Source organism: Haliaeetus albicilla, chromosome 24 (genome assembly GCF_947461875.1).
Source record: "Haliaeetus albicilla chromosome 24, bHalAlb1.1, whole genome shotgun sequence".
Taxonomy (NCBI): Eukaryota; Metazoa; Chordata; class Aves; order Accipitriformes; family Accipitridae; genus Haliaeetus; species Haliaeetus albicilla.
The window spans coordinates 982,613-995,358 of record NC_091506.1 but is presented as its reverse complement, the minus strand read 5'-3'; the positions used below and the strand labels follow the sequence as shown (position 1 = coordinate 995,358).

The 12,746-nt window shown below is 39.1% G+C and overlaps 1 protein-coding gene across 1 annotated transcript in view; it reads right to left on the bottom strand.

Annotated features, from left to right (window-relative positions):
• Positions 1-12,746, bottom strand: part of RAD18 (RAD18 E3 ubiquitin protein ligase) — a 54,149-nt gene that overhangs the window by 37,802 nt on the left and 3,601 nt on the right. Inside the window, 3 exon segments of the mRNA XM_069811763.1 lie at positions 2,072-2,427; positions 10,704-10,774; positions 12,200-12,261. Coding sequence (XP_069667864.1) covers positions 2,072-2,427; positions 10,704-10,774; positions 12,200-12,261 — 489 coding nt within the window.

Here is a 12,746-nt window from a genome sequence, read left to right as displayed (position 1 = left end):
AATGAAAATCCAGAAATCCAAATTTCTTTTTTTGAAAAAGATCTAGCATGTCTATCCAGAATCTTCATTTTCAGCTCTCATTTTCATTCCAGAGCACGTATTTCCCTCTCTGTGTAATATCAGAATAGCTCTCATCTTCCCTGCAGTCAGATGGAATGAAATCTCTTAATAAAAATCTAGAGTAACACACATACTACACGGAAACATAGGGGCTAAGATAAACTTAAGCATATTTCCACGCTAATGTTTTTCACTTTTGCAGTATTTCACTCCTAAATAAAGGAAGCTGCTTCATTTTTATAAAACAGTATAGCACAAACTTTATTCATATTAACATAATGTCCCAATCTATGGCTCTCAACAGGACTGTCAAAACATGAGTTAACTCAGCCTCACAGGAATCCTATGATCCAACCATGCCTCATACTCATTTCTTGGTAGAGATAACTAGATTCTGTGACCTGGGCTCAGAGGCTCACAAACGCCCTATAGCATAGTCCCACCCAACTCAGAATTCTTCTTGCATCATATTTTCAAGAACCACCTAACAACATTACCTGTAAAGACAGTCAAAAAACACAGACTTAAAATATTCATCTTTAGCAATCACACTATGTCAAAAACAAAAGGCTAAGTTTAAATGAACAGTATGAGAAAAAGATCCTTTAACTGCCATTGTCTGTATTAGTATGAAGGAAGTCAGTGTTAATTTAAAAGACAAAACAAAAAACAACCTATGCAAAACACTGTGAAACGTTGTGGGAATTGAGTTATCTGGTAACATTGCTTTGCAATTCCTGACTCCCATGACATCACATTCTAGTCAAAGGTAAAAAAAAAAAAAAAAAAAAAAAAAAAAAAAAATTGGGACAGTAACATAACACAATAGTTCCGAGCAGTGTATTATTGTATTTGAAATTAACATTTCAATTCTTAACACAGGGACAATACTTACTAAGACCACTTCAGCATTGGCTCATTTCAAGTCTTTCATTTATACTGTTTGACTGACTACTTTGCATTTGTGGAAATAATTTCAATGGAATGCATGCTCGAGGATTTAATAAGGTCATAAAATGGTAAGCAAGGGAAAATTTCAATTGCTCAAGAATAAATGAGCAGTAAAATTTCATATGAGTTTTAAATTACTAACGCAAGCAAGTCTGATGCATGAAACTAGGAAACTTCTGGCTAAGTTGATGCCCTTTTCATAGAGCTACTTTTCTGGCTGTATTACATCTTTAAGTAGTATTTACCCAGCTAATGAATAAATATGAACTTCAGAGTTCCAGTTGAATAAATTGTTAAACAAAAGAACAGATGAATATGAACTAATAAGAATCAGCGTTGTACTCCTACATGGTCTTTTATTTTAATTTAGGCTTTTTAATTGGGTCAATAGGATGACTGCCATCATGTCAAAACTAAGAGTATTCTCTCATTTTATTGTAGTTTATTAGTATAAATGGGCATTTTCATGCTTCAAAATAAATTAATCTTAACACTGTAGAGTTACAGAAGAATAAAGCAGATTACTTTCTTCTGGAGAGTGTATGAATAGGAATATTAATAAAACCGAAGCCACGATCATTTTGATTGTGGGTACATCCCTCAAATAACAAACACATTATAAAATACCTTGCTTCTGGGTACTTAAGGATAGCAGAGCAGAATGAACATCAATGTTGTTTGTCTAGTCATTAAGGGGAAGGAGAAGAGAAAATGACTTCATTTTTTACTGAGTAAGTCTGTTGTGCAACTATTGTTTTTTAGAGTTGTTACTCAAAGCAAAGGAATCTGTAAGAGTTGAACTCCATTTAATTACTTGGCATCAGCCCAAGCTTTCTCATCAAGAATATGCTTGCAGCAGAGCTGTGCCACATAAGCAGTAATCTGAATGAAGCATAGTCCAGTTAAACGGGAAGCATCTGAACATGCCAATGCAGATCAGAACAACGCAGAGAAATGAGATGAATGCCACGTACGGAAGGTACTCTCTAACACATACGGCCAACCTCAACCATGGACTTGGGGAAGAGAACAAGACAAAACCAAAAATTAAGCATCTCACCTTTCTTGACTACTTTTACCACAGATGTAGAAGGCTTTTCATGACTTTTGGTGCACTCAGGACTCTCTTGTGATCCCACTTCATTGTCTTTACCATCAACCTCTGCAGAACTGCTGTAAAGGTTATGGTGTTCCTCAGTTTTGAAAATCTTCTGATCTGTTCCTGCCAAGCCATCTGCCCTTGTCGAGGTGCAATCTTCTTCCTTTCTCAAGAAATTGTCGATCACTGGCACCTCTTCTTTTACAACTGGCCAAGAAACAGGACTCCTAACGTGGCTTTTGCCAGCTGAACGCCTGCTACAGGCCAATGGAGATGAAATCAGTGGAGTATCCAAGACCAACTGGAACAGCTGTTTTCTAGAAGCATCCAGAAGACAACATGCAGTTAGCTACATTGGACAGTGTTAGCTTTTTCTTTGAGAAGAAACCAGAACGAAAACAGATGGAGCTCTTCCTCCATTCCTTCCTCCCTCTTGGCCTTGCTCCCATGCAGCGCTAGGCAATTAGCTAGCCCACATAAACCAGGAGCAGAAACACATCAGCTGAGCCTCACCACACTCTACAAAAATCTAAGAGTTATCTTCCTGACTTTCAAATAAAATAAATTACATTTTGCAAATGTAATAAAATGCCTCTCAAAACATCACACAGAACACAGTAAAGAACAAAAAGCTTTCCCCCTTACTTGAAGATGGTAGATGATCATTTTCAAGTCAGGGTACTTCAAGCACTGTGTCACATAGCTTGTGACAGAGGCTCCTGAAACCAAAGAGCTTAGCAGAAATTATTGCCATATTCCTTCTGTCCCTCCTTACTGTGGGTCTCCTTAGCACAGCTGCTCACTGCCCACCCAGCTGACCACACCCCCTGCACGCTTGCCAGGTCTTGAGATTTAGCATCTGGTAACCCAAACTATTTCGGACCCGTTTCATCAATGATCAGCCAAAGAGCGCAAACCCTCCATTCTTTTCTCATATAAAATAAGGGGAAAACATAACCACCCTCAAGAACAGCCCACTCAGCCCACCAGAACACTTACCACAGATCTACACATGCTTTACCCCCCACTTGTACTCCTTACCCTCCTCAGGGCTAGCAAATGTCAAGACATGAGTTAAACAGAAGTCTCTTTTCAAAGAAATGACTTGTATTTTATTGGCAGGAACACAGTAGCAGCAGAAGGCTCATTTTTCTGTCCGTCTCATTAGTACTTTTAGCTTCAAGGTAATACAAAGTCACAGTTGTCCTACTCAGGCAGTTGCATAAGACCTTAAAGACATGGGGTTTTTTCCTACCCCTGTCCCAGGGCTTTTTGCAGAATCCTCTTTATTTTACTATGTATTTTACACAGCTCAATCTAAGATAAATTAAACCAGAGACTGCATTCTTGGCAGGGAGATGGCATAGAAATGCAGCTGTCTAGTCTGTCCACATACTTTGTGGTTCACTTTCACTCCTGTATCATCACAGGTAGAGGAAAGGCTTTCCCAGCTAACATCAACGATGGACAAACCACACATCCCACTCTTATCCACTACTACTTTGATAAGAGTCCTCCACATCCTGAGGGTCACAATGAAGCTGGTATCATCCAGCCAAAAACAGCCGGCAGAAGTACACAAGCGGTCATTAACCTCTTCGCCTTTAATTCACTGCTCCATCATCCCTTCAACCTGCACACCATTCACTTGCTGAGCTCTCCAAGAGTGCAAAGCCTGCACAGCTGCCCAGGTGCTCATCAGCTTTCTCCCTGACCTGCTGCCATTCTCACAACCACCACCTGCCAAGCCTCAGCCTGCTGCATCGTCAGAAGTCCTACCCAAAAAAAAAGGCAACTACCAAAAAAAATGTTACCATCTACAGGCTCTGACAAACTGGGACAGCTTACAAAAAATGGAAAATCTTAAAGGAAAGGCAGCATTTCTCTAACAATGAATAGAGGAGATGGGTTCACCTCTATGAGACACTCTGTCCCCACTTCCTAAGTGGGGTAGGGAATACCTTCCCTTCCCTTCAATTTGTAGCAGGATAACACAAGAGGGAGGTACAGGAATAGGGATAGCCTTTGAGGATGCTGAGGAGACTAAGAGCCTCTACACAGAAAGGCACTAGGATTTTTACTACTGCCATTGCTCAGCAAGTGCATGCTCTTTATTTAAATGTCACAGCTCTACAGATTTGATTGTGACACAATTCACTGCACCTGAGGTGACAAAGACTGTAAAAGTTGAACAGCTGTGGTTCCTCAACTTGCGAAGTTTTTAACTCAGGAAGAATAAGTAACAGTTGAAATAATTTGGATTGCTATTCCTTTTCTGTAAAGAAAAAAATTTAAAAAGAAAAAAAAAAAAGGGGACTGTGGGTGATGTACCTACAGAATGTGCACTGCCATAAAACTATTTCTTACAGCACTTTCATGAAGACACAAGGCCCATAAGAAGTCTGAAATGCACCTATGCTCTCAGATTTTACAGCTGAAGACATTTCAGTATTGGGTAACTACTTAGAAAACTTTTCAGTCTTTTCAGGTAAAGATTTTTCATGTCTAAGAATAACAGGTTAAGAACTGTCTGTACATATATCCTTTAAAAACAAGTTCATGTAAGTCACAAGGTAACCCCACAATTATACTAGTTTAAGATAAGTTCAGCATCCCAAACACTCTGCAGTGGTTATGTTCAAGTCAGATTCAGAAGCTGGATTTGGAGTTTAAACTTCCTGGATTACTGGATGTAATGACCACATCTGTCAGCGGGAATTCACATCTGTCCCAAGACTCTGACTTTCTGCAGTGCAAACAAGCGCAATTAGGTGTGGCAGCAAAACTATGCTTTTCTGTCTGCTCATGCCTAGATATGGACTGGAAGTTTTTAAGGTTAATTCCCTGGCTGACACAGAGTGGTCTAGCTACTGTTGGCGTAGGATCAGCTTCACGGGGAATCCAGGAGCAAGTTAATGGGAACATAAACAGAGTGCCTTCACACAGCTCTGTCCCACTCCTGCTTCACATTTGCTGTTCACGAGGGGTATATTTCCATACAGAAGTATCAGAAAGGTCTGACAGCATATCGCTGCTCACCACAGCCATTAGCAGCAATAATTGGTAGGCAAAGTATCTCATTTTACTGTAGATAAATGCACAGTATTCTTCAATTTAAAGATAACAAATTACAGCCTCAGAAGACTTGTCCCATCACAAATGGTTACATTCTATAATCAGGTTCAAAAGCAAACAAATTAGTTGCCTTTTATTCCTAATATATTTAGGCAAAGTTTAATCCTCAAAAGGATGCAGCTGGGTGTTCCACCAAAGATGTGCTCTTTTTTTTTTTTTGACATTTTTTCCCCTTTTTGAACAAGGAATTTATCTTTTGATTATGAAAAAAATGTCTATTTCTTCAGACTCCCCCAGGTTTTCATACAGGCAGCCTACCATTAATGTAGCTAATCGAAGTCAACATATAGTCTTATCATATTGTTCTTTTGGCTGTTAAGCAACTATTTTTACACAAAAGCCCAGCATCCTATGCTACAGCAAGCTAAATTCTGCATGGCTCAGATAACATAAAACAGATCCATAAGTACAATCATTTAGCATCATATCCGTTTAGTATTCCCATAAAGAACAATACAGCCCCAAAACGCAAAAATATCTGAACAATTAGCCAGTTGCCTATATTCATTGTCTTCATCTAGAGAACACAACTGATCTCCCTCATCTTTTCAGTGTATTTTCTATTGCTTTTGAGAGCTCTTCCTCTTGTCAAAGTAACACATTCTACTATTTGGAACCACCAATTACATCTGTTTATTTTTCCACAACATGCATTCACTAGCTAGAACATATTTCCCAGTGTGTTCACACTAGCTGACAACACTCTTAAAATTCAAACTTCACATCAGTTTATCTTTTCAGCAGACTCAAGACTGATTCATGTATCTTTTTCTTAACATTTTTTTTTCAGGAATTATCACAACAGTACAGCTTATAGTACCCCAAATTCTCTGAAGCAGACTTCAGTAGTCTTATCTGTCCCTCAGGAAGGCTACCAGGCCAAAACACATGTTTGGAGGTGGGCCTGGACCCGAACAGACTGCAAACCCAAGCAAGGGGCAGTTGACCAATTCTGATAAAGCCTGGAGGGAGGAAAGCAGCTCTGTGGCCAGCAGAAGCAGGCAGCAGACACAGAGCAAAAGGCTCAGAGTGCAAAGCTCAGCATTTTTGCAATGTGTCCTGTACATAAGGATAGACTTCTGAACTCAGGAGAGTTGCTCACGAGCTGACGGGACAGATTACCCAGATAGAAGACCATCTCACTTCAAATGCAAGTTGTTAATATTTGCATGAAGGCAGCCAGAATAGAGAAATCTTCCGAACAGAAATTTCAGGTTCTGTAATAACAGGTGTCTCAACAAAATACGATCTGGTATAAAACAAAGAGAGAAAATGAAAAAACAATACAAAAAACAAAATCTATCCTAACAATAATTTGATAATAAAGGTTGCTTTAATTACACCACTGGTCTACAAATAATCATACAGAGTTTTTCCTCGTGTTGAGGGATAAAGACTTACAAATAGACTTTCTGAAGGGATCTGATCTTGGCACAGAATCAATGGAAAGAACACTAGGACGAGAATATGAAAACTTGTTTGCCAAAACACACATGAAATCTCTGTATGCCTTTTTTTTTTTGGTGGGAAAATACAGAAAATGCTAGTACTAAATTCAAAAGAGAAGAGAAAAGTCCCAGACTGGCTTTTCCCAGAATGTGATATTTTGGGCCTGCTGAGCAGCTTCACTGGCTGTGTGATGACATCTAGTGGTCCCGCCAGATGGGCACCCCAAACCCGGGCACCCCAAACCCAGGCACCCCAGGGATGGAAGAGCCAGAGCGCTGCAGGCACTCTTCGCACAGCCATGGGCTCTCTGACAGTACCTTTATCAACTGCCACTCTCCTCCCTCAATGCCAGAGCGAATTACTCAATTTCTCCTTATTCACAGAAATTCTGATAGTTGTTATAGGAGTGATTCGGACAAGCATGACTAGACTGGAAGATTTATCCATCATTCAGACACAGACAGCAGTCGAGAGAAAGCATGCAGTTGATGGAGAAGTCCACATCCTACCCATCACCAGACTGTCCGGCTCCCTTAGAAACTGATTCTACTGGTAAACCTCAGGACAACACAATTTTCAAAAAGCTCTGCATTTTGTATGCAGTTTTCAACATTATCTATAATACCATTAAGAATTTAACACAGACTACTATCAGTTCTGAAAGGTTTTAGAAGATACAATTTTACCTTCCTGGCACAAAAAGAGTAAATGCATTACAGCTGACAAACCTCAGTTTAAGAGCACAAGCAGCACCCTTTGAAGGCTGAAAAGTGAATCAACAAGATGTTAGGGAGTCCTAACATGCACTCTTATAACCACTACCCAAATCCCTCTCTGAGACCCATCCTCTTTAATCGCTGCCTTGGGTTAGGACAGAGAGTTACACTTCTTTTAGTTTAACTAAAAATGGATGGTCATCTTAATACACTGTATACAGCATGCTCTCTCTGCCAGGCATGCTTTAATAAACAGTACAAACACCTTGTGAAATTTTTTTTCTTCAGATCTGCAAGACCCACAAAAAAAATTTCATTGTCCTCCTCCATCGAGATCCTGGTTCCCATTTTATGGTCCGTTTACTTCTCCCTTGCTGAAGCAGCTATGAAGTAGAGAAAGTAGGTGGGAATGTAGTGCTTCCACCTAAATAAATTCTGGGGAAGAGATGGAGTTGTGAATCTTCCTAGGAACAACTCACATAGGACGGTCCTAACTGTACTAAAGGACAATTTCTCTCCTTGAAATTCCTTCTCCAGTCTTCCTGGAAGTTCAATCAACATATTAGAAATGACAGTACCTGCTCTCTTGAGCACCCAGAGTAGATGTGTTTATTCCTCTGACTCACTAGCTGTCAAGTAACCCTGATTAGGAAACTAAGATATAAACTTGAAAGTAAAAACGTATGCATGAAAACACAGATAGTTTTCAGCAAGGAATAATTTTGTACTTATGGAAGTATAACTAATTTCTGTTGCTAAATTTTCTAACTAGGTGATGCAGAAACTGACAATTTTTAATCAAAATAATCTCTTTATGAGAGGACAATGAAATTAATTCCAAAACAACCCCAAAACTTTACATTTATTATCTTTGAAGACACTGGCCTCATTGCAACTGATAAAAACATTGTTCATAAAGGAAAGATGGCACAAATAGTACTCCCCGTCTTGCCCTCCCGACCTGGTCAGAGTGATGAATTCTGCCTGCAAAGCACAGCACAGGCAGCAGAGAGAAAGCTGAGCAAAGGTTGCTCTCACCCTGGCAGTAGCCTATGGGCATAATTGATCAGAGCAATGCACTCCCTTAACTCCCTCGCTGCTGAGGATCTTCATGTGCACTTGAACACAAGGGCAGGGCAATGTGAATTCAGACCTATCAAAGCCTATTCAAAACTGCTCCTCTACCCTTTCACACAGAATATAACATTAATGGGCCATAATGAATGGCACATCTTCACTTTTGCTGGGAAACATCAGGCTCCACCACTTTACAGGGAGGAAGCAGGACTCCCAAGACAATGCTCACTGAGCAGAAATGATCATGAAGGCTCTAATCCTGCAAACACATGTGCACAGGCTAAATGTTGAGCAAAAGTATAAATGGGATCAGCACGCAGGTTTATTTAGAATGATTTCCATTCCATGCACACACTGACCTTGGAGCACAGCTTTTACTTTGCTAAGTACTACCAACATTAACATTTTCTTTCCCTACAGGCCTGACTTCAGAAATGTGTTTGCATTTTGTGAAATACTGAAAAGATTTAAGGCCTAATTTTCATAAATGCTAAACTACCTGAGGCTCAAAGTCAAGTCAGGATGGACTTGAAGAGCTTAGCACATTTCAAAAATCAACCCCTAGACTTTGGATTTGTTTTGGGGAGAGCCAAAAGGAAACTTGGGGAAGGAGTAGGGGAGGACAGACAGAAGATTTGCCCTGTACCAATATTGCCAGGGCAGAAACCAACAATGCTCTTATGATTTAGTGATACTCATATCACATAACACTCTCCAGGCAAGTAGCATTCCCCTCAAACTCAGGACCATCTTCAAAGTAAATGCAATCCCAAGCTGAAAGAGGCACAAACACAGGGTGCCCAGCATCTGAAGTGACACAAGATTTACTTGCTATCTATATTCCTCCTATTACTCTGCCTTATTAAAGCAGTTATCTTAGTAAGCCACTTCTTGTTGGGCCTTTCTTACCAAGATCCAGCAAGAAGCCTGCACTGGCTCTCTCCCACCTCACCCCCCACCTGGTGCAGAACAGGACACTACAGCTTTTGTCTTATTGATTTAACTTTATGTTGTGAAATTGATTGAACTCCAAGTCACAGAAGGAAAGATTATTAAACTACTTTGACTGGTAAGATTTATACTGATCCATTAAAGCAGTCAAAAAAAATTAACTTTTAAGATTCAATATCATAATGGATCCAAGTCAGCACTACTTGTTCCCTACAAAATTAGACATTACAAAAAGAAAAAAAAAAAATAGTAATCCATTTATCACTAGGAAACACCAAAGACAGAGTTCAAGCTAAAATAATGGAACTGTAGAATTTCAATTCTTCAAATAAAATCAATTCAATCTAATAGTGGTCATACAGAAGACTAGAACTTCATCACAGAGAAAGTCTGTCAAAAAAGCAAGCCATAAACCGAACTATGCTCCCTATCACTTACAAAGCCAAGAATCTCATTGACTTCAAGCTCCAAGTTCATTTCAGAGAAAAAGATGATAGTGTATTTGTCTCCCACAGACACAGGAATACCTGCAAAATACCTAGCAAATCATTGAGCTGCTTCTAATCAAAAGAAAACAGAGAGGTAATACAGGAAATCTCATATATCTAGTGGTAAGCATTTACTAAGTCATGCTTATTCTGTTGTTCCTGTTTTTTAAAGGGATGAGGAGATAAAAAATGAATTAAAACCAGAAAAGAAGATAAGAAATCCAGGTGAAAACACAATATTCCATTACTTCTCTCATCCAGGAACACTCACATTTGGGGTCCCTTAATACCTACATTTTTCCCATCCAATGACTTCACCAAGAGAATTTGCTTGCAAGTTGACCATTCCCACCAGACAAAATCCTTCTGTTCAGAATTTCCCCTGCATACACAGGAAGGATCTTAGAAGAAAAGCTTTATTACCATTATTTTCCCCATAGAATCCTGGCACATCTGCTTGACTTCCTACATGTTGGAAGAGACTGTAACTTAAACAGCAGCTAACCAGAAGCAAAACCAAATTAAGCTTACACAACCCCAACACACCACCCGAGTGGACAGTAGTAACATTCAGCCAGAAAACTGTAGGATTTTTCCAAAAGCGTTACCATTCATGTCTGACAACGTTTCTGTGACACCACAATTTTTTCACTCAGTCCTCACGCTTCTCCTTGCTCTGCTACTCTACAAGGACTCAAAGCCTGGTCACGCAAAGTAAGTCACACCTGCCTTTCCAGCTGCCAAACCAGAGAGAGTATTCATAAAATTAGAGTATACCTTGCAGAATTAAAGCTCTTTACTAGTTCATCTAATGTCCGGTTATTTTTCAGGTCAGATTCCGAGACTGCCTATTAAAAAAAGAAAGAAAGAGAAGGGGAAAAAAAAACCCAAACACAAACATTCGAATGCAGTGAAAACAATAAGTACCCAGAAAATGTTCAAGTGATCAATAATTTGTTTCTTGGATCAATGCCTCCACTACCCCCCAATAAAATTGCTATGTGAATGAAGATGCAAACTAAAATAACTGCCTTAGAATTGTAAGTCTGGGAAATAATAGGTAATAGATAAAACTGAAGCATAAAGCTAAAGCAGCAAAACCCAGTGTACCCAGTCTCCAACAATGCTTTATTGTAGCCCGTTTTAATTATTTTGAAAACCAAACCAAGGACCCCAAGAATGCAATAAGAACCTTAAGCAACAAGGCATGAAAACTGATGAAGGGAAATGTTAATCTTCTGATTATGGAATGAAAATATGAATTACGAGATGGCTTTGTGCATTTAACTCATACTTTTTAAACAATTTCTGATTTTCATGTCTCTGGCTGCCTCTCTCTGCTCTTCTTTTTTTACAAAGCTTTTATTAGTCTTGCTCATATCAATACCTGTGATTTTTAAGAAGGCAGTAGTAACATGTACTCCATCAAGTAGTCTGCACTTGTTTGAATGTTTAAAAACTAGGAAAGCTACAAATAGATCTGTTTTCCAGTCTTGAAAAGTCTAGTCTGGTTCATGCTTCAGAAACACAGAAGAAAATTACTTCTATTTTGCCAATATTCCTGAAGTGCCATTCATTGTTTTTAGGCAGCCTACCATTTTTAGGAGTTCAATAAAGCCCAATTGGCTTAAAATAAAAAGTTAGATGAAGGCCTAGAATAAATTGCATTCTGTGTTCTTTAATCAAAAAAGGCCTTCAAGTCAGATCTTAATAATCACCCACCTGCAGAGCAGGCCTAACCTGCCTGTAGTGCTTTTCACATTTAACTTAATTCTCATGGCAAACAGCTCCTCTCCCTGGCACATAACATAGTCCTCTCATCCCCAAAAAGGCTACATGGTACAGTCAGTGAGTTCTAGGACTAGGTGGTCTGTGGACACTTCTAAAGGCTCCTTGAAAGATGAAGTGATGCCACTTAATCACATAAAATTTAAGTGCTTAAATTTCAGCATTCATATTTTAAATGATGGTGTATTTTAACAAAGTAGGAGGCAATCTTAAATGTTTCACAACAGATTGCATACACAGCTCTAAGCCAAAACCCAGGTTTGATGCTCCATCTACTTCTGCCTATGCTGACAGAAGAGGAGCTCTGTACCAGGAGAATTCCAGTTGTAAGAGCACCACACTTTGCCCAAAGAGCTGCTCACCAAAAGTAAAGGTGGTAATATATGACCAGAATTAATTATTTAGCATAGTCCAAAGGGAAAAGGTCCTGAGATGCAACAAAAAAATAAAACAAAAACAAGCTGAGGAAAAAAAAAACCACTTACCACACAGCATGTTGGACACTGAGTTTTGTAGGACAAAAACTTGCGTATACAAAGGGAACAATCTGGAAAAAGGAAGTACGTCATTTTTAAACAGGCATTCTTCCAAATGCAGTTCAACATCTTTACTAGTAAATTTCCTTTTTGTAAATATATGCAAACTATTCCACAAAACACCAATATTGAAAATATACCATTTTTCCACAGTATTAAGATTATCGTTGTAGCCAAAAAAAAAAAAAAATCTGTATTTTATGAAAGCATCTTTCAACATTTAATCTCAGTCCCTCTGTCAAGACGTTTACTTTTGTTTCTTTAACACAAGACAAGAAAACCTTAGTCTGCTACCACCACTAAAAAGCAGTGTGTTTGCACTGCTCACTCCCCCACCACTGCTTTTTTTTTTTTTTTTTTGACATGACTGATGTTGGATCACTTTCATATTCCTGCATAGCCCCAGACAAACTCTCTAACCCCTCTTTTTCCCAGGTGTTTCTTCCCCTTTCCAAAACGATACCATCCTGTTGTTGAGGGAAAAGGTTAAAGAGGA